The sequence below is a fragment of the Talpa occidentalis genome, unplaced genomic scaffold (genome assembly GCF_014898055.3).
Source record: "Talpa occidentalis isolate TD23 unplaced genomic scaffold, MPIMG_talOcc4v2.1 talOcc4.2, whole genome shotgun sequence".
Taxonomy (NCBI): Eukaryota; Metazoa; Chordata; class Mammalia; order Eulipotyphla; family Talpidae; genus Talpa; species Talpa occidentalis.
In genome coordinates, this window is record NW_023602073.1 from 73,594,560 (window position 1) to 73,622,517 (window position 27,958).

The 27,958-nt window shown below is 34.0% G+C and overlaps 1 protein-coding gene across 1 annotated transcript in view; it reads left to right on the plus strand.

Annotated features, from left to right (window-relative positions):
* The window catches only part of MLIP (muscular LMNA interacting protein), a 128,072-nt gene that overhangs the window by 25,750 nt on the left and 74,364 nt on the right, over nt 1–27,958 (plus strand). Inside the window, exons 6-9 of the mRNA XM_054698874.1 lie at nt 8,433–8,504; nt 18,439–18,504; nt 18,588–18,671; nt 18,788–18,838. Coding sequence (XP_054554849.1) covers nt 8,433–8,504; nt 18,439–18,504; nt 18,588–18,671; nt 18,788–18,838 — 273 coding nt within the window. The remainder of the gene's footprint in view (nt 1–8,432; nt 8,505–18,438; nt 18,505–18,587; nt 18,672–18,787; nt 18,839–27,958) is intronic.

A 27,958-nucleotide genomic window follows, 5' to 3' on the forward strand; every position in this document is an offset into this window, starting at 1 on the left:
TCTATGATTTCTTGAAGCCATATTCTTTGTTACTATGATTTATTGCAACAAAGTAATTACTCCTATGATCACTTTAACCCTTATTTAATAATTTTTATGAAGGAGAGCATCATTATTATGTAATAATTACCCAAATTCTCAATATATATGATGTTAGGGTCATTTAAAAATGTAACTTTTTAGAGATTGTTAAGCCCTTGTATTTCAAACTTTCAAAGAAAATGGGTTGGAGAAAAATCTAAATTTTTTTGTAATTGTAAATTTGAAAATCTTCTATATTTGAGGTAAAATGACCTGGTCATTATCATTTCAATACCTATGTGTGGTTATGGAAATAGTTTATGATATAGTACAAAAAAAATACAGTTGACCTAATAATTTCTTTTTTCTAAAGTTACTAACAATTTTAAAAATCATTCTCCCATACAATTCTATTTTTCATAACCTTTGTGAAAAGTGATTTTATGCCAGAGGCTCCTTTAAAATGTTTCTGTCTGTGGTTTACTCTGCTTTGTTCTTGTTTTGTCCTTTTTTTTTTTTTGAAAGCTGGAAAAAGGGGAGCCCAGGGTTTTTGATGAAGTCAAGTTCTATTTGTTGAAGACCTGTTCTTCCCCAGCTACTCACTGCTCCTAATATTGAAGAAATATCAGTTTTTGCTTTATTGTGTAATTTCTTTATTTTCAAGTTAGTAAAATGCTAGCTTAGACATGCTTTCAAAAGCTATAGAAATGATGATATATTTAGTGATCAGGAAAATATGAAATATGATTATAATTTATCTACTTTTATCTGTTCCTTTGAATGGAAACATTTTTCTTATAAGAGGCAAAATTTATGATAACTCCTGCAAAAATAGCTGCTCTGAGACATGCCGTTCTTTGTCATATTCATTTCCCTCTTTTTTCTTCCTATTATGTCAGGTATTGCTCAGGTAAAAATCAGCCTATGTTTTATTTATTGCAGAGTATTATTTGCAAGAATTTTGATTTTAGTATAAAAATTCATTAAATTGATGCTGGAATAGATAGATCATATCCTAGTTTCTTTTGATGTTTGACTTGTTTTATTTACATTGCTAAGATTATTTTATGGATTGATAGGAGAAAATAGACAAAAGCTTAGTGATATAAAAAAATTAGATGCGTTCATGGATTGTTTCTTGACTTGCTACTTCCAGTATGGTGCTAATCCGAGCACAGGGCTCGCTTTGAAGTCAAAGAGCTTCAGATTTAGATCAGTTTTTCTCAGTGCCAGCTCCCAAATGGAAAGAGGTCCTAGAATATAGATGGTCATCAAATTAAAACATGAATGCTTGAAAGATATTAGTTCAAAGACTGGGCCCTACTGTACTTTGATATTAATAAAATGGAACAGCTGGAATATGCTGAGCTAGTCTCAGGTAAAAAGCATGTTTGATGTTTCTTTTCCATAGATAGAATCTCAAATTTCTGAATCTCTTTGCATTCGTTTGATATAATTGATATGTTTTAATTTCAGATGTAGCTCAAAAAATGATTTTACATTATAATCATGACCCTAGACAGGATGGGCATCTCCTGAATGTTACTAGGCTGCCTTTGATCATCATCTTTTCTGAGACTTTTTTTCTCCCTCTTGGAAAAGTCTAAAATACTACAAATTTAATCCACGGTGTTGTATCTGGGTTCCCAATGTGTTTTGCTTTTATTTATAAAATCATTTAAAATTTTTCTTCTAGTGAGTTACCATGAAGTGCCATTTCAGAATTTGGCTTGGCCATTCCATGCAACTTGCCAGTCACTGAAGATGCTCTGAAGCTCTTTTCTAATTATGTGGCCCCCCAGTGGCAGGTGTGCTTGCCCAGACCCAAAAGCTATTTGGACATAGTTTGTTTAGAGGCTCTGTTGGGAGCATTTTTATATTTCATGAATTTTTATCATTGGTGTTTTATTCATGAACTTTCATTCCTTTAAGGCAACAGAACAATTCAAAATGTCACATTGGCAACTTGTGTGAATTTCTCCATTTCAACTGATCTGCATGTAATCTGGGATATGAGCAATATGGTAAATAGCCCCATGAGCTAAGATAGGTAAACTGAGTTCAATAACTCATTCATTCACTTGCTCATTCAATAAATATGTTGAGTGCTTATTATGTATAAGGCACTTTCCAAATCCATGAGGCTAGTGCAACAAATAAAATATGCAAAAATGCCCACTCAAAGGAGAAAGAGATACAATCAACAATACCATACCTCCCCCGCTTTCCATGTAAATTTTCCTGGGTCTTATAAGGTGATAAGTGATAAGGAGGAAAGTGTAGCAGGGTAAGGAATGGTGTCATAAGTATATATTGGTGGTCAAAATAAATTTCTTTGAGAATCTGACATCCAATGAGGTGACATCTACTTATACACCTTCAGAGAATATAGTCAGGAAAAATCTCTGAAACCAGAGAGGTCTCGGCAGCTATAGAGAGCAGACAAGGGACTGGGAGGGTGGGGCATTGTGACAATAGTGGTGTGAGGGGAAGTTGAGGTTGTCAGAGGAAGGTGTAAGTGACTTTGAGCTGAGTCTTGTGGGGTCTTATAAGCTACCTCTAAGTCTTTGATAGAACTTCTGTGCCTTTATTTTTCCTTTATCTCTTTTTGCTTTAAAATCTTTTACTCTGGGGCCTCCCTCATGGCATAAGGGGTTAAGCACTGCACTATGATGCAATCTGCAGTCTCTGCAGCACAAGTTTGATTCCTGGCCAACCAGGGAGCAACCCACATGGCGAGGTAGACCTCTCCTGTCTCACCTGCTGCTCCCCTCAGAAGTGTATTTCAGTCTGTTCTGTTTCCTACTCTGTCTCTGGTGGATCCTCTCACCCCTTACAACTCTGGCCTGTACCCTAGCTCTTCTTTGCATAAATAAACAAATCTTTAAAAACATAAAAATAAATAAAATCTTTCACTCTATCCCTGCTACACAGTTAATGGTGCCTTTCTGGGGATTCCAGAATTTTCATGATTTTCCCATTTCTGCTCTCCCTCACTTCCTTTGCTGTATTAATTCAGTATCCCATCCCCTTTTCTTCTCTCCAGCTAGCCTTTCTGAATTGATCTTAGCAATGATTCACAGGGTCTGAATTGACACCTAGCAGCAAGTGTCAGAAGATTTTGACAAAAACTTTTCCTTTAGTCTTTGGCAAGTATTTGCATTTTAATTGAGGGTGCTTGAGAAGTTTAACTTAAAGAGAAGAGTTTTCAAAGGAAAAAATAAACATGAGTTCAAATTTTTGGAGGTTCATTTCTTTGAAGGAAGATGGCTTTAGAAATAACATTGGAAATGCTTTTGGGACTTGTTTGGAAGGGGACTCTTGTCTAGGACTTGAACAACAAATGAGGAATTAACTTATAAATAAATCATATATCTTATTGTAATCTTTAATTAAGTACTCTTTAAGTCAGCAAATATTTATTGAATATCTGTTCTGTGCCAGGTTGGTGTTAATTGATAGAAATAATATAAATCTTTCCTCTAAAAGACCTGTCAGTCTATTAGGGAAGACAAAGTATTGTAATACAAAGAAATAAATCTGATAAATTTAGAATAGTAGGAATGCCCCCCCCCAAAAAAAAAACAAAAAACAAAAAACAAAACTGGCCATGGAGATGGGTTTTTGGGAGGTGGTTGTTCAGTGAAGTATTCTAGGGGCTACCTCTTTCATCAACTCTGTTGGGTCATAGTCTGTAGCCAGATTTAGACACCCTCTCCCCACTTCAGTTATCAGGACCACCTAAGCAATCTCTTTCTGTGAAGTGGGCTTGGCTTGAACTTTCATCTCAGGGAAAATACCGGTGAGATTTTTGACTTGGGCGGTACAAGCATGATCATTGAGTTGCTTTCTGGATGCTTCCGGAAAAAAGAAGGTAGCCATGGTGGTAAGGTGACTGTTTACCAAAACTTCCTTATTTGCTATCTTGGATTCTACCATTCATCTGCATTTTAGGTGCAATATAACCAGGAGTCAAACCCCTGATTTCAAGGCAACAAACAGTTGCTTTGTAACCTTATGGGTCTTTATTACTGGAGTTGGTTGTTGAATTTTAGCAATCAGCAATAGGGAATAGAAGAGAGGTGGGAACTGTTTTCTGAAGAAAAAGGATATGTTCTTTCTGACCTTCACATCCAGTATTTATGTTGAAACATCTAGTATTGATTTATAAATAGGATTAGCTCTTACAAATTTATATACTAAAATGCCATTTGCTTTTCTAAACCTAAACTTTTGCCCCGTACTTGTCACTGAGTAGGTATTTAAGGAATATTTATTGAATATTGACTGAAAACATAAGTTATAATAGGTGTCAATAATATTTTACTGGGTTGAATAACTGGCTAGTCATTTCTACCTTTAATTATTAGCTGCTCATTCAAGCCTATATAGTATAGTCTGTGATTCAAGTTGTAATTACCTTGAGTAGGTAATTTTAAAGCAAAAAAAGAAACCAGTGTATTTGGTCTAACACCTGGAAGTCTTGGACAGCTGTGGAATAAATATGTTCCAAATTAGAATAAAGAAGTCCATTAATTGTATTGAGTGTATATTGCCAAGAGAACCCGAGAAAATATAGTGAAGTCAAGGTATCTTTCATGGCAAAGGAATGGTTTTCAGACTGAAGAAAGGTTTTCAGACTAAGACATATGTCTTAGAGATGCATAACATCTAAGATAGATGAGGAACTAGAAAGAACATCTAGCTGCTCTAAATAAGTTCGTATCTCTTCGTCTAGATAAATTGTATCTCAAAACTGATGAAATTTCTAGTTTTGTAACCAATGCAAATTATAGGAAATGAATTTTATCAGAAAAAAATATGTGAGCCATTTATTATATTTTTCAGACACGAAGCAAGGAAGGTAAATTTTGAAAATTAGGGCTTACTTTCTTAGTTTGTAAATGTTTACAAAAAGAGTTATTATTGGGAGTCAGACATTTTCTTCAACCAACAGATATTTATGAATACCTTCCAAATTCTAACTTCTGTGATATATATCATATTGTGATCAAGGAGAAATATGAAAAGCTTAATGACATATTTCTATGTGTTTGGGCTTGAACTGCCCAAACCACTCTATTACATTAGTTTTTTGGTGCATTATTTATCTCCGAATGGATTTTCTTTTGCTTGCTTATTTATTTGTTTATTATTTTTCTCTGTTCATTAGGACATAACCTTAGAAAGTAGGGACTCATACTGCTAATCTCTATTATTAGAGAACATGTTGGATACTCAATAAATCTTTTGAACAGATTCATTAGTTGATCCATCACATCCAAATAAATTTATGGGATTTATATATGCAAATAAACCCATCAGGTTTTCATATCCCAGTGTCAAGGGGCTCCACATTCTTTGAATATTATTTGAATGAAGAAAAACATGAAATAATGGTTCATGAAATAATGTAAAAACTTTTCAAAACAACAAACCAAATTAAACAGGTGATAGTGGATAGAAATAATGCCTAAATTACTATTATTGGTTCTAGAGGAAATAAAGCATAATTAAAGGATGGAGATCAACTTCAACAAATGCTTAAAAAAAGATGAAAAGATTCTCAATTTTAGGTGATAGCATATTCACTGTGATCCAACACTATGAAATGACCCTAATCTTGTGCTCCTATATATTCCAAGCTTTCCACAAAGTGAAGGAAATAACCCCAATTATTATTGTCTTTATTGCTTTAATTGATTTTATTTTTAATATCATGAAAGTAATGACTATATTTTACTTTGTGTTAAAAACACTTCTAGTTAAACACACACCATTTCAAAGCTCAAAGGGATATTGACAGCGGAGAGTAATGAAGAAAGTGACATTCTTCAGTTGAGGATCAGCATGGAAGGGAAAGGTAAAACAGAGGTATAGCTTTCATACAAAAGAGAGATCTTAGTATGTGTCATGATTCCAGGAACTGGAGAAATAAGATCATTGTTGTAAGTTGTCAGGGAGCATGTTTTGGCTCAATATAAGGGAACATTTTGTAACAATTCTAACACTTAGTTCTCAGTGTTCTGCCTTGAAAGGTAGGTAAGTAGTAAGAGGTAGGTAACTAAACAGAGGATCAAAGAGATTCATATCTTGAATGAAGGGGTTGAACCAGATGTGCCAGCCTCTTACTTTCTGCATACCAGTTGAGTGAAGGTTAGATCTATAAAACTCAAGGTTTGATTTGATTTGATTACCCTGTCTTTTCTGTAGACACTTTGGTCTGTTTTCCACGGGACTGAAACAGTTCATGCAAATTTCCTGCTGTCGTTGGACTAAAAGAATCTGCCCTAGACACAGGCTTTTGAGATGATAGGAGCCATGAACTTAGTTAAGTGACTTGGGACCTAGGACAGAAATGGGCTTTACTTTTTAAAAAAATTTTGTTAAGGTGTAATCAATATATAACATTATATTAGTTTCAAATGTATAACATAATAATTTGGTATTTGCATATAATATGAAATGATTCCCACAAAAAGTCTAGTGAGCATTTATGTCCATACATAGTTCCACATTTGTATTCTTCTGATGAGAACTTTTAAATCTTAAAAGCCAAACTTTTAAATCTTAAAGCCAAACTTAAAAACTAACCCTGGAAAACTGATTATAGAACTGAGGAATCCAGAGGGGTGAGGGGAGGGAGAGAACAAGGTGGGGAGGGACTAAGGTGGTGGGCCACCGGTGCTTTGGTAACAGGTGTGTTTATGGTGGTGGGGCAATAACACTTGATAGGGGAAGGTCCTATATTCCCAAAATATAAACAATGATGTAAAATAAAATTTCAATAAAATAAAAGATATACCCTCTTAGCAACATTGAAATGAGCAATGCAATATTATTAATATAAAGCCACTATAATATGACTTCCTCATCTTGTAACTGGATGTTTTCATCTTTTCATTCCCTTCACCCATTTTTTCCTCCACCCCCCAACCTCTGCCTCTGCTAATTACCAGTCCATTCTCTGTATCTTTTGAGATTTTTTAAAAAAGATTTCACACATCATATGATATTTGTTTTTCTCTGTCTGACACATTTCACTTAATATTACATCCTTAAGATCCATCCATGTTGTTGCAAGTAGAAAGATTTCATTATTTTTTTGTGACTGAATTGTAGCTCATTGCATATACACCACATTCTCTTTTTTTTTTTTAAAAAAAACTTGTTGGCATATTTTATTGACAGGATAAATGAATCATAAATGAATGATCATAAATGAATGAAAAAGTCTACCTTGAGTCATTTTGTTGAACCTATATTTTCTCATCACACTTTTTGAAAGGAAAATAGTCACAGTACAATAAACAAGGAGGAAAAGTAAAAGCATTTTCAATTTCTTCATAGATGGCTGCTAACATTCATATTGTTTACAAAATGCAGAGACATTAATAATGTAAATTTTAAAGTCTACAATTATTTAGATTGTTGATGCTGCTTATTCTTAACTTAGTCAAGTTGCATTTTATATTTTCACTCCTCCACCTTTTTTCCTTTTAATTACACTATTTTTATTGAAGCAACAGTGGTTCACAACATTGTATATAATTTGGAAGCATAAGTTCATTACCTCTTCAGATCACACACCATGTTTTCTTTATCCATTCATCAACTGATGGGCACAGGTTGCTTCCAAAACTGGGTTTTTGATTGTACGCATTATCTTGATGTCTACAACATCCTCAAGCTCAAACCTCTCCTCCAAAAACCACATAAAACTAAACTATATTACTCTGAGTTTTACTTAGAAAGGAATTTATCATTCGATTCATCATCACTGTATTAGAAAGTATAGAGATATTTTTTTAAAAATTATGTTTTTAAAAAAAAATTTAAGCTCTAGTGTGGTCTTCTAGTTTTTCCATTTGGAATTAAATTGTTAATGTTACTTCTACTCAAATTGTTGAATAGTTTGTTGCTTGTTAAAGAAATTGATGCTGAATTTTACATAGTCTATTTTTATGAATGATGTAAGAGAATGTAACAACATTCAATTAAATTTATTGGCATAATAATTGTTAATTATGGCACTATAAAATGAACCACTTTCCTTTGAGAATCAATAAGAACCCACATTAATAAAATGGTACTCCTATGAGGAAATGCTGCTAATGAGAAAATTACATGTAACTTTGTACCTATTGATATTTTAAAGTTCTGAAACTATATAGCGTATAATTGCTTTTAATCGCTATACTGATATTTCACTGTGATATTTCTTTGCTTTTCATTCTAATAAAATATTAACATGGTGAGCTAATTTTTTTTCTGTCAAAAACAAGTTGTTCAAGCATAATATTTTTTCTTCATTTAATAACATGTCATTTAACTTGGTAGAACTCATCTAAAATTATGTTGTATCCTTCCCCTTTTCATCTCTACTCTTGCTTTCTGGTTACCCATTCTAGCAATACAAGACCAAGTCAAGCTACAAGGCTTTTGCAGCAATCCCTACAAACATATTTCTTTTGGAGCAGAAGGTCAGTGTTGGCTCAAAAGCAGAGTAAATTTTATGTTTCTAATATTAGTTTTGTTATGTTTTCTAAAATTTCTTTTGGAAAGTTTGCTGTTTTAAAGTTTTGCTTTTACTAATATTAAATGCTGCTCTTAGTTTAGAATGGCATGATGAAAGCATCTTGGTAAACAAAATTGGAGAAATCATTCATTTATCATTAGAGGCTGGATATGATCCTCCAGTTGTCCAGTTACTCACACACAGTCCTAGAAAATTTGATTCAGATTAGAATACAGTCCCATCCTTTATTATTTCAAAATGTGGTTACATTCAAGAACTTCCATCTCTATTCACATTGATGCAGAATGGAGGTAAAATGGAGTTATGTGTGGGCATCTGGCTACTTTGATCAAGTGGTTACTAGTAGTGGCTTCCACAGGGTAAAAATATGTTAACTGAGTATCCAATTTAGCTTCTTAAATTCCGTTCTGGACCAACCCTTTTATCCATTCTTGGCAGTCACTGAAAATGCCTCATGAGTGAGAGGAAGACTTGAGATCCCTCCAATGACCCAGCTGCTTTCATATGGGTCCAGGGCATTTTTGCTTTGCTAGTGAGAGTCATTAATTATAAAATTATAAAATTCTGTTTCAGTAGGTAAATTAAAGACTCTTATTTAATAAGCACATTACATATGCTCAGATGAAAACTAAATGGAGGATCATATCAGAAACGGAGTGAAATCAGTTACCAAATCTATGAAATAATTCATTTCATATACTATTTTTGTGATATTTATTTAGGCAATTTATTGCTTAGTGCATAGATCCCAGTTTTGTTATGTGTAATTATAGTGTTTCAAATACTGTTATTATCATTTGTCAAAATGTTAATGTTTGCCAGCCAGGTGGTATTTTGAACATTTATCAATCTAGATTCTTGTTCTTTTAGCATGATCTAGGGAATAAAACCTTGGTATAATGTTTTGCATAAAATTAAGAATTATTAGTGGGAAATGTTAAATATCTTATAGGTGAACATTAACAGGTAACATCTTTTATAGCATGTGTCTCTGGTAATTCCAAATTATCTACATGTGGCCCAAAACCTATGCTCTTTATATTTGAATGCTTTGAACTGGAGAGTCACCAGTCTGCAGATTTCCCTGCTGCTATTTCTTAGCTTTTCTTCTGAATTTCTTCCTTTTAAAGCTCATTTAAAAATGTGTTGTGCCTCAAGCACTGATTTTAGGAGATTTCAGGAGGCTATGGAAGGTGACAGTTTCTCTGTATCCTACTAACTAAGATCATAATGTTGAATTATAGTGGCAATATTATCCTACACAGACTCTCTGCTTATTTCAGATGGACATTTCTGAAATCTGGCTATAGGTGTCTGCTTTCACAGAAATGGGAGAAACTTGCTTCCTCAGAACCCTGGCAAAAAGGAGTCTAGGGGGTCCACTGTGTTATACGGTCTTTCCAATGTGCTTGTATCACCTATCTGGGTCTACTCTCCCTTAATTGTATGGTACCACTATATTTTTCTATTTAGAAAAATGAGAGATAATGTTTCTTGAAAAATTTCTGAGATAAGATTGGATGTCTTTATTGGTTCAGAATCTCTATCGACCAGCTATGCTCTCTGTTAATTAAATGGATTTTCGAGATTATAATCTATTTTGTTTTAGTCCTTAAAAATAATCATTAGCTTAATTTCCAATTTCACACAAACCCATTTTGTAAATGTATATGGTAGTACTGATATATATAGATATGATTCACCAAGTTCAAGTTCATATAGGAGAGGTTTTGTATTTTTAATTTTGAATAAAGCATACTCTAGGAAATTATTGTTTTCATTTTTAGTGATACAAAATGCAACTATCATGATGTCTAATTTAGAATAATGTTATTCTAGGGAGGATTGATTATTGTAAGCATAGTATAAGTATAAGACAACTTGTTCAAGTTATCTCTTGAATAAGATAAATTGCTTTTGGATTATAAATATTTTAATTGTTTGAAATTCACAAGATAAGACATGTTGTTGATTTTTTCTTTACATACTTTGTATAATTTTATAACATTTTTTAGTGGCTTTCCATTGTTTTGTGTTCCTTGAAGAGAAGTTACACATTATAAGAATTTTTAAATAACAGAAGTCTTATCCCAAGATTTTATGAGTATTCATTTCCATTTTCAGTATTTCTTGAATGATATTATGTTGCTCCTTTCATCTTGTAGTTTTAAAAAATAAATCTGGTAAATTAGTCCTTTTTAGCCATCTGTTCGTACAATAGAACTCATCCTTTGCCATTGAAATCAAAGGGATTTATTTCTGAATCAAATGGGAAAATTAAGACTATAATAGTCAGGAACTCATCTATTTTGAGAAGAATTAACATTCTAAAATGTTTCAAATCAATGAAACTTTTCTGAGATCCTTTTAATATCATATAGAACATCATAAATAAAGGGTAGAGTGATTCTACAGTATCATTATATTGTTCTGTTTGGGTCTATGCTATGGAATGCCTTTAAGTTAGAACTGACACATTCAAGTCTTAGATAGTTCAGTAGTTCAGTCACTCTTGTAAAGCCCCCAGGGTGGGGATTTTATGCCACTTTCTGTTTTATAGCATGTAGTATAACTAATAAGGAACCAGAATCACTCTTAAAAATACTATTTTAAAAGCAAGATTTTCTCCAATTGAAATACAGACATCCCTTGAAATGGGACATTAAGCTATCATTGAATCACTGGATTGGTTTCAGCTTTAATCACACTTAGATGAAGCCCATAATTTTCAGAACAGTACATTTTATTGGCAGGGAACATAAGGTTTTGGTACTTCCGTAATTTATTGTCTGCCTCAAAACTTAAATTTATAGTTTATTCCATATCCTATAATTTTTTTCTCCCTCTGAAGGTTTAGCAGGAAAACATTTTTTTTTTTTTTACTTTGTCTTAACTAAGGCTTACAGAAAGAGATAGATGCAATGCATCATATTTTAATGTGTTAACTTCAGAGTCTTTGGTTTAATCTCCTGCCAATAATCATCTTCTCCAAGATTTAAATGAGGATGAAATACAAGTGAATATAATGCAGGGACAAAGTAATCAGATCAACTTGCATTTGTGACTATCCATGGTTCTTGTTCTAGTAGGTTCAACAATATTGATCTCTGTAGAGGAGATAATTTTGATACGGATATTAATTTTTAGTCTTGATGTGCATATTGCTATCCTTTTCAGAAAATGTTTTTTTTTCAAAGATATCTTTCTCTTACTAATTATCTTTTCTTCAAAACATAGGTGTCTAAAAGCAATAAGTAAAAAAAAAATAACTGAAAATTTATGTTAATCTAAATAAATGGATTATTATTTTTATTGAGCAATTTTATATTAAGAAAAAGAAAAAGGAAAACCATGAAATCAAATAATTTGCATCTTTGTTGTCTCACAAGAGGTTAATATTTCTCTGTGACAGTATAAATTATTTCCTTGAAAGCAATTTATGTTCTTTGTTCCCTTGCTCACAAGAGCTCCTTAGGGTAAAATGAAGGCTGGACTTAAGTAACATTTTCCTAACAAATAGCATTACTTTCTGACACATTCAGTATACATTAAACTCATAAACTATGTGTTGGAAAGAAAAATTCTAGTGTAGTTCAATTTTGTAAATAGAAAATATAAATTATAGCATTAGTTATTCAAATGACAGTTACATTTTTTCTGGTTGAAGGAAGAGGGTAAAACAGTCACTTTGAACACAATAATAAAAAATGTGCTATAAAAATGAAAGTTAAAGATTCGCGATATCTTGTCAGTTTTTGAAACTATTCTAAGTTGCTAGTTTAATTTTTTAAATTATGAATTGGTAAATCCCAATCTGATCAAACATATGTCTTTGGGTGAGACTATTTTAAGATCTCTGCTTGTCTCAGAAATTTAGCAAAATCTGGTCGCTCTTAGCATGTGGTTTATACTATAGAGACATCTCTTAATTTAGCTTGGTACAAGAAATGAATTTGTCCCCAGTTTCTTTAGCTGTGGAGAAGTGCCCAGAACCTAAATCCACACTAATTGGTTCTCCTCAGGCTGTCATCTGCCAAGCACTATCTCTTTTAAATACTTAACAAATCATATTTAATTATGTATATTTGTTTTTTTTTTTTAAGTTCATTGAGAGACCATAGTGGTTTTTGTTAAATTTTTATTGAATGAATTCATTTAGTTTGTAACTGGATTGGTCTCTAAAATTCCAATTTTATCTCATAGGATTTTCAGGTCAAGTTTTGCTCAAAGGATTATAAAAATAAAGGGGCCTAATGTGTGGCAATTAGAACAATGATAATTAAGAGTTTTTCTTCATGGTAGAATAAGTTTATTCATTACACTTTCCTAGAAAAGATAGAGAGGACCTTCTGCTAGAAGAGAAGTAAGTAGGTTTTAGTCTTACAATCCTAGTGCCTTTTGACAGAGAAAACAATCAAGATGGCTGTCATACTGTGTAGAGTGTCAGACACTGAGCTAAATGCTATATCATCCTTGCAACACTAAAGATTTTGATGCTTGAATATGTCAAGTGTTTTGAAAGCAATAAGGCTAGTAAATTACTGAATTGGACCTCAAATGGGATATGATTATCCCATAGCCTTTCTCTGCTTATTATGCCACAGTGACATCAGCTAACTGCAAGGAAATGTTGAGTAAGAGATGATGATTTTGAAGTCCTATCTAAGACACTTGTTTAATTACTTTCTAAAATATACTTATTTTTCATTAAATTAGGGCAAAAAAAGTTTTTATTTTTAATTTATTTTTTTTTTAGTGAAGAACAATTAAAGGGAATTGGAAATGACTTAGCTCTGAGAAGATCTGAGTGAGTGAGGAATCACACACCAGCCCAATTTCTTGAATAACTGAAACAACTAAGAATTATAGTGGAGCAAGTGCTGGATGAACAAAAGGAACACCCTTCTGATATCTTGATTAACTTAAGGGAAAGTATAAATTCTCCTGCCACTGAGCCTTGATGAATGAGTTTGAAGCTGGCTTTCATGGTTTGCCAAAACATATGGGAGAAACAGATATTTAACTCTCCAGATCTTGACATTAAAAATGACAATTAAATTTCCTCAATTCTTGAAAATTTTAAATCAATCATAAAAAATACTTTAATGATAAGCATTCATATTTCTTTAGGAAGCTATACTACTGAAACCTTCTTTGACCTACACAGCATTTTTCCCGTCAGCTATGAATGCTATTAAGACCTGAGTCTCCAACTCGATAATCAAAGTTAGATTTATTTTGCTGAGAATATCCCTAGCCCTCCAAAAGGTTTTTTAGTAACAACTGAATAAAAAGCAAAGATTTTATAGTTATCATAGAATTTGTTCTAGAATTTATTCTAGAAGATCAAATTATCAAAGTACAGTAGCATTTAAGTTTAGCATGAATCATTTTGGAGAAAGGGTTAGTTTGATCATTACTAAAATATAGTAACTGAGCCATGAAGTTTTTGAATTCCAACACAAATAGTGCAGATATCATAAATGCAGTCAGACAGTGCAGATATCACAAAAATTTTATAAACTCTTTTAGAGTATTCTTCCTTTGAAGTGCTTTGCTTTCTAACCCTATTAGAGTGTGACTAATTAACCCCATCTTCAGATTTTTAGAACTAATCCTATTTCAAATAAGAGCAGGTTAGACTAATTCAAATCTACTAAAAAGTATTTGCAATAATATCAGAGATGCTTCATTTGAGTGGGAATACCCATTAAAGTTTTTGGCATATAAGCTCATAAAGACTTTGATTTACAGCCCTAGTTAATAATCCTTGTTTCTTAATTATAACGTGATTGCTGAGTTCTGACACTATTTTATATTAAATGTCATATTTACTATGTCTCTTTACAAAATGAGGGCCCCTCAGTTGCTTGTTCTGAATAAAATATAACTTCTTTTAATAATAATGTGTCTGATAACTTACATTAGCTGATTCTTTAAAAATAGGATTTAAAGCATGTCCTGTTTATGCTTCATTGGTTAGCATCCTTTGGATAGGAAATGCAGGTTTTTATAAAAAAAATTTCATTGGAAAATATTTTGAGGGAACTTCACTCAAAAGTAATAAATCTAAGGAAACATTAATACAGTCTTGCTGACTACATTGTCAAAAAGCAATATGGTCAGAATTCTTGTTAATAAAGATTTAAAAGATTTTCTTTTAATACATTTTAAATTACTGAGGAAAAAAGTACCTTTTCTGGCTGCTTGAAGGAGTGGATCATAGTGATATATTTGATAGTGTCTCAATTACAAAAATCAATTCTGGTAAATTTCAAGGCTACTTAAACTCAAAATCATCTCCCCTCCATATTTCAGTGCAGTGTGAGTATTATCCTATTTCCAAGCTTCAGCATTACTGATCTAATTGATCTAATATGAGTTTTCTTCTTTAATTTTCCAAGATTCATGGATGGATTGCTTTTTCACTCTTTAAGTAAATTCATTATTTTAAATAATGAAAGTTGTTTTTGCCTCTAAGAAGTTCCCACAAATCAACCCTATTTTGATTTGGGCTGAAAACATATCTGCATATTGTGCTAACACAGATCACATGCTCAGATCTTTGATGATAAACAAATTTAATTATAATATGGGAAAGTTTTGAATCTTGCTGATTGTGACAATGTGCATGTAACTGGAAGGGATAATGCTAAGCAAGAGAAGTCAGTAGGAGAAAGGAAATGCCAGATAATGTCACTCAATGTGGAATAAAAAGAAACAAAACAAAGGAACAAATAAAACTTGACCAAATGGACCCTCAAAATCTAACTGCAGAATTGAGGCTACTGAAGAGGGAGCGTGTTGGGAGAGGAAGAAAGCGGGTGGTGGTGCATGTGCTGTGGTGGAGGATTATTGATGCTTTGGTAGTAGGTGTAGTGTAGGAACATATCTCTGAATAAGTGTGAACCTGTACTCCTAAATCATACACAGTGTTGCAAACCAGTGTTACTGCAATTAAAATTATACAGTCTAACAATAAATAGATAAATACTAAAAAACAAAAGATTATAACTTTCAAGGATCTTGACTTTCTGATGGGGGCCATTCCATTTCTTCATATGACTCAGTGCCAAATTAACTGTAAATCCCAATTCCTGTCATCAGTGAATTTAATATCTTCAGAACAACCAAAACTTTCTGAATTTCAGCTTGATTTTGTTATTAACCCTTTGGGATTTCCTTGACATTTTTATGAACTCAACTTTATATTTGAGTTGAGTCACATCAAATTGCTGTATCCAACTGAAAATTAGTTACAAATATAAATACGTGTGTGGTTCAATCTATTTTCTAGACATGTTTATTTTAATTTGATCATCAATTGTTGGTATTTTAAAGCAGCACATTTTAAAAGATATTAGTTCTAACCCACTTTCAAGGTTTGACTATCTACCACAATTAAAGTTATTAAAAAAAAATATGTACCATGATTTCTAAAAGCAACTACAGATGAGGTTATAAAAATGTGGTAAGCACTTGTGGACTACTTAGAGTCAGTAGTTGGTTCCTAAAAGACGTTACTTTCAAGAGATAAATGAATGATCATTTGAATATATAGGTTCTGGCAGGCTTATATACAAATACACAAAACTGACTCAGTTCTATATTGTCGTATGTTATCTATAGTATTAGGATTATAGGCAGCCAGTTCCTCTTATTCATATGTACCTTCTGTTCTCCATTCCATCATTATAATTTTGATATAGCCATATCCTGGTTAGAAAGTGTCAAACTTACTATGGAATCATAGTATCTACATATTACTCACCAGAACTCATTTTCTTCCAAGAGAACCAGTGTTAAAACAAATTCAGAGCTATTTATCTTGACCAATGGGCAGCATGTCCAGATGCTAGCGTTGTCATGCATGTGATAAACCCCTAAGACTCCAGGAGAGCAACATCTAAAGGATAAGATTTCACCATTTTTTCAGTTCAATAACTCCCAGAGGAAAATACCGTGTAGGATTTCCACCCCGCCAAATCCATTTCTCTAACCTAAATCCAAATTTAAAAATTGGGTATGATAACCTATTGGAAAGACTTAAGATTACCTTTCTTTACAATAAAAATTTTCTGTGCTTTCCCCCTGCATCTTCTAAAATTAAGATCAATCATGAGAAATGAATATTTGGGAACAGAAAATTTCATAAGGAGAATTCCTAATTGGTGATCAGATAGTTTTTCTCTGAAATGGTCCCTCTTATTTATCCTGTTGGTGATTTTTAAAAGCAATTACAGAAGAGGTTATAAAAATGTGACAAGCGGGCCTCCCCAGTGGTGCAGCCAGTTGAGCACAGCACTGTGAAGCTGTCTGTAGCCTCTGCAGCGCAGGTTCGATCCTGGCCAGCCAGAGAGCTACCCACATGGGGTAGCAGACCTCTCCTGTCTTGCCCGCTGTTCCCCTCAGCAGTGTATTTTTAGTCAATCTGCCTGTTCTGTTCCCCACTCTGTCTCTGGCGAATCCTCTCACTCTCCCACACATCTGGCCTTTACCCCGGTTCTTGTATAAATAATAAATCTTAAAAAAATGTGATAAGCTCTGTGGACTAGCTGGCATAAGTGACCATTTCCTAAAAGACATTACTTTCAAGGGAAAAATGAATGATCATTTGAACATATAAATTCTGTCAGGCTTATAAACAAACATACTCCCTCCCTATCAGTATTGCTTAATACATAACACCTGACACTAGGCAGATGTGGCCAACATCTGTGTTAGATTTATTAGTCACATGTACTCCAGCCCAGGAAAGAAGACCATTGCATACAATGCAGGGTCACATGGGAGTGGCTCAGGAAGAGAGTCAACAATCAGGGATGGTGATTGATAAATTGATATATATACATAAATGAATGACATACAAAAACTTGCACCTATTTAATGTGTATACACCACCCCTGATTGTTGACTCTGCTCCTGAGCCACTCCTATGTGACCCTGCTTTGTATGCAATGGTCTTTTATATATATATATATATAAATTAATATATATATATAAATTAAACCCTCTTCCCCCAAAAAAACATGTTCTAGAAGCATAAATTATACTTACATGAAACTAAGAATTGCATAAAACAACCTTATGTATTGTTTTGTGATATATGTGTGTATGTATGTTGAAAAAATTAAAGACATGATAGATACAAAATTGATGAGCTGTCTGTCATGTGGAAGTAGAAGAAACAAGGAAGGAGGAAAACACACTGGTTTCCATTTTATATATTTTACTTTTTTTACTTTGTATTTGACTTCTAGTTGCAATATCGTGTATACACAATATTGAGGGTTATTTTCTTTTTTCCATTTATATATATGACATACATCATATTTAATAAACCATGTTTTATTGTGAAAGTCGATAAATGTTATTTGAAGCCAAGTCTGATGGATAAGGTAGCCAAGATTTTTGGAGATAAATGATTAAAAATGAGGTGATTTTTTTCTTTTATATTTATACTTTGTGTAAACTGACTCTGAAACATTTTCTCTAGTATTTTTTGTAATGTTTTGAGAATATTTTGAGAAAAGGCTACATCATTGTTCTTTCTTTGTGTAACTTCCCAAGGTAATTCTTTCAACTTGCAAAGGCTCATCTGAATGCATAAGAAGGCCAAGTTCTGGGCAATATTTTGCCTGTTTAAAAGCTCAGCTTCATTTCTTTACTACAAAACTTTATGTTCAAGACATTAATTCCACAGGAGAAATTGCACAAATGTGAAAAATGCCTCCAGGTCAGAGACTAGCTCATTAAATGATTTCAATTTTTTTTTCTTGGAAATATTGAGATATACAGGACTTGCTTTGAATAGACTTTTCTACTACATTCATATTTGAGTAAAAGCCTCACATCAAAACTGTCTCATTTATCACTAGGCACTGGATGAACCAGTCAAGACAGAAAGCAGCTCCAGGGACAGCACACTAGACCCACCTCTGGAGGTAATAGCGTTAGATTACCCCTGCTTTTGAAATACAGTCCCAAAACTCATTGCTAACTCAGTACCTGGTTTCAATTCTTCCAGTTGTGTTTCCCTGCACAGCTCAGGCAGCAAACTGAAGAGCTCTGTGCTACCATTGATAAGGTCTTACAGGATTCCTTGTCTATGGTAATGCCTTAGACTAGAGTGTGCAATTCAAACATTTGCTTTGCTTCTCTTCATTTCCCTCTACTTAAATGTTACATATCACAGCCTTATCCTTTTTTTTTTTTCTTACTTTCCAGCATTCTCCTTCAAGCTCCCTCCAGACATTGTTGAGTTCTGACACAAACAAAGTACGTATATATTTAATATATTAAATAATATCATTTGCTGGGCCATGAGAGTTACTAGATCAATGATTTTAAAACCACAGGCCAATGGCTGGTTAGTGAATTGGGAAATTGCTTTAGTGGATAGAAACCAGCATTATTTTTGTTAGCAAACAACAATTAAAAAATAGAATAGTAAGAATGTCAAATAGCAGACTGTCCCAGGCAGTGCAGAGGTATTGCTGACATTTGTTTCAGTTTGTTTACATGTAGATATGCAGTTTTGTGGATATGAGCTTGCAGAATAAAACATATTTAACTGTGGGTTAAATTCAAAACAGTTTGAAAGCCAGCTTATTAGGCTATGTTGTTATATGTTGTCATTTTAAGCTATCTGAAACTACATGTAAAATTTGTGGCTTATTTTCATCTCACATTGTAGCTTCAGCCTATATAATTCACAGTAACATAGCAGTGGAAAAGGAATTAGACTGAGATCTTAGGATTAGTCTAGGATCTTAAATGCAGGCAACATTTCTGAATTTTTTCCTTTTTGTTGATTGAATTTTTCATTGTTCTTTCACTTGGATGGACAGAAACCTGGCTATTTTAGGTGATTAGAATCCTACTAAGTTGTTATTGTCAAAATTGAATACTTAAATATTTCCTTCCTGTAATGTAGCCATTTTCATTTATTGAGATAAAATATTACATCAAAACAGGGGAGGGGGCCTCCCCGGTGGCGCAGCAGTTGAGCGCTGGGTTGCGAAGCTGCGCGCGGCCTCTGCGGCGCCGGTTCGATCCCCGGCTGCTCCCCAGCCACCAGAGGAGGGTCCCACATGGCGTGCAGACCTCTCCTGCCGCCCGCTGCTCCCCTCAGCAGTGTACTTCGGTCCTTCTGCCTGCTCTGCTCCCCGCTCTGGCTCTGGTGAATTCTCTCGCCCTCCCGCACTTCTGACTGTACCCAGTGCATGTATAAACAAAACAAACAAACAAGCCAGCAAACAAATAAATAAAGCATGCCTCTATAAAAAAAAAAAAAAAAAATAAATAAATAAATAAAAAAATAAAACAGGGGAGGGATCAAAACAGGGGAGGGAAGAGCATAAGAGATGGTTCATGGGTATCTTGGTGGTGGGAATTTTATGAGGAGTACACCTGAGAGGAGAATGAATGACAATGTAAAAAACATATAAATAAATTAAAAAATTAAATATTACATTTCTCCAAATTATTTTTCGGAATATTCAGTGCTCACACCAAATTTCAAAATGGTTGTAGTTTTCCTTTATAGATAATTGTTAGGATTCTTTTTTTTTTTTTTTTTTTTTTTGGTCAGCCTTATTTCCTCTTTTATATTTAGTGTAAATACTTTTTGTATGTGTTCAATAAATTAGACATTGTGTATATTGAGTAAGTTCTAAATGTACAAGCTACAAGGTAATTAATTTTAATTTTCAATTGGGACATTATAGATAAATATCCATTAATAATGACATGAAAACATAATAACCAATTATCATCAACATTAAGAAATTATGTTTTGGCAGAGAGGACCTAAAAATTGATAGTTATAGCGTTTGTGGTCTATTTTGTTATATAGTCTGTCTTTTAAGTATATAAATATAAAACTTTGATATGTCAGAGATATTATGTAAATATTAAAAACTATTTTTTCTTATTTCATTTGTTGAACACATAAAAATACCATATATTTTATTACTTAATAGGAATAGAATTTAAGTTATGTACAGGACTCAAGGAATTTATATTATTTATTATTACAGATTCATTTAAGAAATATATTTATTGAATAAATATGTAATCCTAATAGTGTTAAACAAACATTATTCTAAGCCACTAAATTTAGAACAATTATATTATTAAAAAATTGTTATTATTAAGTGCCAACTAGGACCTGGAACTATAGGCACAGGATGAGCAAAGCTGAGTGCTACGGGGCATAGGCTTGATAAGAGCTCAGAAAGCAGAATCTAAGCTGAGAACAACAATGGACCAACAATGGAATCCACCCATAGAACGATCAGAGAGCAAAGCTTCCTGGCAGAGGAGTAACTATGTGCAAAACTTCCCCAGGCAGGAGAGAGCTGGTGTACGGGAAGATGAAGGCCAGTGCGGTTGTACTGTAGTGTCCCAGGAGTAAACTGTGTGAAAGAATGAGAGAGTCGGTTAGCAACAGTAATTTAAATACTTATATGCTGTGGTATGAAGTTTTTTTTTTTAAAGATTTTTATTTATTTACATAAGAATCGGGGTACAGGCCAGATTCACGGGTGGGGGGGGGCTTGGTGAGAGGATTCACCAGAGACAGAGTGGGGAACAGAACAGGCAAACTGACGAAATACACTGCTGAGGGGAGCAGCGGGCATGGCAGGAGAGGTCTGCGCACCATGTGGGACCCTCACTGGTGGCTGGGGATTGAACCGGCACTGCAGAGGCTGCAGGCAGCTTCATAATGCTGCGCTCAACTGCTTGCGCCACCAGGGGAGGCCCTGTCGCATGAAGTTTTGAGTCCAAGAAAAATGGGAAGACATAAAAATGTGGGGCAAATCATATGGAACCATTGAAATTTTTATGATGGCTGCTGTGAGAAAGTACTGAGCTTAGAGGGACAGTCAGTGTTGGTGCCCGATTTGGGGTATGTTCAGAGGAAGTGAAGAGAAGCAGATGGTTTTGAGAGAGATTTCAGACTTGCAGGTGTGGATGTGAGTGGCAAAAGAAAGAAATAAGGATGAACTCAGGCCCTTGCCTTGAGCATTAGTCACAAATGTGGTGCAGAGTGGTGGAGGGAAGAGGGTCATACCTGCTATTATGCTTATCTTGAACAGGATGAGCTGGAGGTGAGTATCAAGAAGACCTTGAACCTCTGTGTCTGGAGCTAGTAGAGAAATCTGGGGCTGGCTGGTTTGCTGATATTGTCAATGCCCTGTGCAAGAATAAAACTGTGTTGGTCTGATAAACGGGTAGGGAGGCGCCCAGGAAAAGAATAAAAAGGCCATGTGGTAAGAGGAAATTCAGAGCAGTGTGGCCTCACAGAGATCTGAGAGGAGAGCTTCAGAGAATATATTGTGGTGATTGCTGCCAAGAGGAAAAGAACGATAAGGCTGGAGAACTGTTGATTAGATTTGGTTTGCAAATTTTGAAACTCCATTACTGATGTTTATGTGTTGGTGTTCATTCTCATGTTTTTATTTATATAACTTTTTTTAAAGATTTATTTATGCATACAAGAGCTGGGGTACAGGCCAGAGGTGTGGGGGGTAAGAGGATTCACCAGAAACAGAAGTGGGGAGCAGAACAGGCAGACTGACTGAAATATACTGCTGAGGGGAGCAGCGGGCGAGACAGGAGAGGTCTGATGCACCATGTGGGTAGCTCCCTCGCCAGCCAGGGATCAAACTCGTGCTGCACAGGCTGCAGACAGCTTCATAGGTTGTGTCTTCACCCCTTGCACCACCAGGGAGGTCCTTATTTTTATAACTTTTACTAACTTACATATCATCCTTTTTAAATCTAGTATGAAAACAGTGATTTTATATTGGTAATATATGGGTAATTTTAAATTTTTTTCCCAGTTATGTCTATAGTTTTTCCTATTACATTTTTTTTTATTTTCTGTTATTTTACTTTCTTTAATAAGTAGTTACCTTCTTGTCAAATTTTCTTTGAGGATAGCACATTTCTGTATTTCACATTTATACTTAAGTTGATATTCTATTTTTCTGGGCCCCTAAGTCATTTACAATGATTGTAATTCCTGTTATATGAGGACAAATGTCTATTATTTTTATTTAAAGTGCTTTTCTTTTTGCTTTTCCTGCTTTTCTTTGGGTATTTTTCACATTTACTAGCTAGAAAATTTTGAAAATATTACTTTATATTTTTGTTAATTTTCATAGTAACATACAAATTAAAGAATAATTATTCTTTGTTAATTTTAAAGCTTACAAATATCTTTCCCAAAATTAGATAAGTAATAGAGCATTTTTCACTTTCCACTTATTTTTGATACACACACACACACACAAATTATTGTTCTTTTGGCTTTGTATCTGAATTTCTATAATTATATTTTTTTCTTGGTCTCTTATTTTCTTAGATCCTTATTTCTCACACATTGATATGTTTTGCCTAGGATTGTTTTTCTTTTTATTGGAATCTTGCTGAAAACCTACTCATAAAGGTCATTTATGTTAATTTTATGGCCTATGTTAATGTTAATTCTATAGTCTATGTCCCCAAGAATAGTTTTATTTTACTCTTTCAAATTATAGTTTTGTTAGACCTAAAATTATAGGTCATCTTTCTTTAGTATCTCCTCTCCCCCAGGTTTTTTTCTTTAACAACATATTTGTGGAGTGTTTTGTCAGCACGATATTTGTCCTTTTGCTACTTAGTGATTATTATAAAGTGTTGCTATAATCCTTTTACTTTTTTTTTTTTTTACAGTTTGCACACTTATTTTATTTCAGAAAGGAATGGTCTTCAGTTTTCTTTTTTAATTTTTAGTATCAGGGAAGATGAAAATGGGATTTTTTTTAAAAGTTTATAGCATGAGCAATGTTTACTCTTTGCCTTTTAAGGTTTGTATTTTGAAACAATTTTGGACTTACAAAAGAATATCAGAGTCCCCATAAAACCTTTTTTTTAAAGCTTATGACAGTATTTAATATTATTTTTTATATTAATAATTTATTTTTTTACATCATTGTCCATTTTTAAACAATATTTGCTCCCCCACCCCCTCAGGTGTAGTCCCCATAGAGTTTCCTTCTCCAGTGTACCCGTGCACCATCACCTCAGTCCCATGTGCTCCTCCTTCCCTCTGATCCCTCTCCCTCCTCCTCCCCTGCAGGATATCTCTGATTTATAATTGTCCCTTTTTTGCTTTGTTGTGTTTTATACTGTTATTATTTTTTTACATTGATGTTTTATTGGGTTCCCCTATATTCCTGCTATAAGTGAAACCATCCATTATTTTTCTTTTTTCCTTCTGGCTTATATCACTGAGCATAAAAGTTTTTTTTATAATTTTTTAAAAAAGATTTATTTTTATTTATGTAAGCATACAAGAACTGTGGTGTAGACCAGAGGTGCGGGAAATGAGAGAATTCACCAGAGACTGAGTAGAGGGCAGTACAGGTGTGTTATTGAAATACACTGCTGAGGGGAGTAGTGGGTGAGACAGGAGAGGTCTGCTGTGCCTTGTCGGTTAACTCCCTGGACAGGAGTCGAACTCTTGCTGCACTGACTGGCAATAGCTTGGTAGTGCTGAGACTTAACCTCTTTTGTGCCACCAGGAAAGCCCCTCCCCATAAAACTTTTACACTGCTTGTGTAAACATTAGCATTATACATAACATGGTATAATTATTGAAACAAGGAAATTAATATTAAATAATAAATTGACATTAAATAATTATTTTAATGAATCTACATTAGAATTTTGCCTGTTTTCTGACAAATAACATTTTCCTGGCTCAAGATCCAATTCAGAAGCCTTCTTACAATTAAGTGTTATGTGACAAGCTGACATTGCCCGGTCTTTGTGTTTTCTGACCTTTACACTGTTGAAAATAAAGTGTAACCCTGTCCTTTAAAGTTCCATACCAGTCATCCATGTAACTATTAACTCAAAAGAGAGGCTACTTTATTAGCTGAATAGCCAATATCTAGCTAGTTCTTTGTTAATTTATAAAATTCTGATGTGTCTTTTTAGGTCAATTTTTGATAATTTATATTTTACTGGAAAAGTTAGGAGTTTGAATAGAAGTTGAGAAGTATTCAGTTCAGAGACAGCATGCTTATGAATTTCATCCATTCTGTATAGTCTAATGCTTTCTCACGATTAGATTGAGGTGACACACTTTCACAAGAATACCACAGAAATGATTTTCTCAGTGCGTCAGATCAAAAAGGTGAATGAATGGGCTTGCTCTGTCTTCTTATTATATTGTTAACATTTTTTCACTTGTTTGAGGTAGAGTTAGCCTGGTTTTTCCACTGTAAACTCACTGTTCCCCTTTGTAACTGGTAATTATCTCATAAGGCGCTGCTTTCTTTTTTTCTTATTAATGACTTATTATTTTACATCTGTGCTTATTTTTTCACAATATAGAATTTCTCCCTTCAGTTGTGGTCACCAAAGTTTTCTCACCTCCAAAGCGCCCATAGTCCTTTGTCCACCATAGTCCGTTGTGATTTCCTCTCCTCCTGTTTTACCCCTTCTCCTCTTACTCTCCCTCCCCTCCTGGATATTTCAGATCTATTGTCAGCTTTTGGTACTGCATCTTTTAGAATTTCATTTTTAACTATGTTTTGATAATTTTTCACACACTGTGAAGTATTTTTATTTTTATGTGTCTGAATTGATAGTTTCCATGACTTTTTAATATGAAGTCTTCAATATTTTCTTCCTCTTTCATTAAAGATCATTTATAGTCATTTTTTTCCCAATTTTTTTTTCTCTCAGAACTCTTATTATACTGAATTTGTCACTTTTTTTTCACCATTCTCCAAGTTACTCCTTTACTTTACCCATCTGCTCACCATATCTCTCATGTTGAAAATGTTGTGAGGTGAGAAAGAAGAGTTTGCTAAACAAACAAAAACAACTATGTTGTCCTATGAAATTGGATCAGTAGTGGAGTTAGGGAAAAATATTTTTGTCTACCTTTTAAAACTGAAAATGACTAGGGAGCAAATTAGTATGCTGGGCGGTTGATTCAGTAGAGAAGGTGATGTTGATTATTCAAAAGAAAGAAGGACAGGGCCTCCCCGGTGGCGCAGCGGGTTGAGCGCCACACTATGAAGCTGCCCGCAGCCTCTGCAGCGCGGGATCGATTCCCGGCTGGCCAGGGAGATTACCACATGGCTCAGCAGACCTCTCCTGCCTTGCCCGCCACTCCCCTCAGCAATGTCTTCAGTCTGTCTGCCTGTTCTGTTCCCCACTCTGTCTCTGGTGAATCCTCTCACCCTCCCGTGCCTCTGACTGTACCCCGGTTCTTGTATAAATAAATAAATCTTAGAAAGAAAGCAAGAAAGCAAGAAAGAAAGGACAAAAGTCCTTCATAGGAACATAGAACCTAGAGGCTAATTCAAGTTAGCATCATTTGATAAGATGCTGGAAATGCCTTGATTGTAACAGGACAGAAAACGAAGGCAATGACAGGTACAGATACAAATATATTTTTGTTGATGGTGGAAAATTGATCATTTTATAACTATCATCTTTAGCTATTTCATAACTAACAGTTTTCAATGAAGAGGTTTTAAAATTATTAACAAAGAGGGACAGTATAATAAGGATGAGTCTGACAAAGAAAAAGTTGAAGAAAATATATTATTTTGCTTTTCTTTTCAGTCCCTCCTAAATCTATTCCATTCAGACTTGTCCGCACTAGGCTGCCCAAGCAACTTTTTCTAAAGTTCTGAAGCCCTCCCCATTGTTATAAACCCAGTCTTGCTCTAAGCTGACATAGCCACAGAACTGGAGGGTAAAGGCAGCCCCCAGCCCTTGGTACTTTTCTTCTGCGCCTTCTAGGACACTCCCAACTTCTCCTGCCTCACTTGTGATTGTATTTCTTGGTCTCTTCACTGGTTCATACAATTCTTCCCAAACTGTTAACTTTGGATGCTCTAGAGCTCAATCCTGGGACTTCTCGTTTCTCTCTACGTTCTTCCATTGTTGTTCTCACCAGTTTCATTATTTTGAAAATGAAGCGTAAGCTGACAACTCTCAAATATTTATCTCTAGTCCAGGATTCTCTCCCAAATGCCAGACCCCAACTACCTATGTTTCATTTCCATTTAGATTCTCAGAAATACCTTAAAAATGAAATCTAGCTTTTTTTCTATAAAAACTATCTATACCATAGCTTAAAAATGAAATCTAGCTTTTTTTCTATAAAAACTATCTATACCATACTCTGCATTACTATTTCCATGGATAGAATTCCAACCTTTTGTTTGCTTAGCAACAGAAAAATTGGTGTCAAGTTCTGTTACTCTCCTCTCTCATTTCCCATCTCTTCTAATAGAAATCCCGTTTCTGTAGACTCAAAATATATGTAGAATATGATTATTTCATACCTTTGGTATTACTGAGCTGACATTACTGGTACCCTTGCCTAACTTTAATCCATTCTTAACATATTAAACAGAGATTCCTTTAAAACATAAATCAGACTATGACTCTCCTCTGCTTAAACCAGCAGTGCCTATACATTGCTTTCAGAATATGAGCCAAGGTTCATACAAAACCCTGGAAAGAACTCTATGATCTGACCGCTACTATTCTCCATCCATTATTCCACCCCTGCCCTGCTTACCTCCTTGCTGTGCCTTGAATATACCAGGCTTGCTCATGCCTTAGTGCATTTACTTTTTTTTCAAATCAGCAGTATCACTTTTTACAGTTTTTATTTCCCTGTAAAAATTGCAAGATCAACTTTTATATCAAATATATGTATGCATATATATGTATATATATATATGTATATATATGGTAAAATATGGTTGTGTTTTTGTCTGGTTCTAAAAAACAAATTTCTGGATTTTTTGTGGACTTTTTTGGTTGTTTGCTGTTATTGCTCATTTTCATTGACGTTGTCCTACCTCTTTGTGTATCTGAATCTGTTTATTGGATATTCCAATGGAAAATTAATTTGTAGAAATTACTTAACTCATATGACATTATCTTCCTGTAGAAAGTTTTTGATTCTTGTCAAACACCGAAAATACTAGCAAAGAAAGACTACCTTAATTTAATTTGAGGCTGTTAGGTCATATTTTCTAAACCATTATTTGCAATGATTTGAGGCTGAGTGAAGATCATGTGAAATCTTCTAATGTTGTGACTCAATTTATTCTTGGCAGGTCCTGCTGTCTGACTTTTATGTCCCTAAGCCTTTGAGACTGTCAAAAGTTTAGATCAGCTTCTCAAGCAACTCATCATTATTTACAAACCTTTCCAGGTCGAAAGAGTCCCAAAACCTTGATTCCTCTTTTTGGACTGACATCCTCTCCTGAACTTGTTCCCAAATTCTTCACTATATTGTTATCATCAATGTTTTTAATAAAATATTTATAATATTTTGCTTAGATTTGTTATTACTTTTCATTG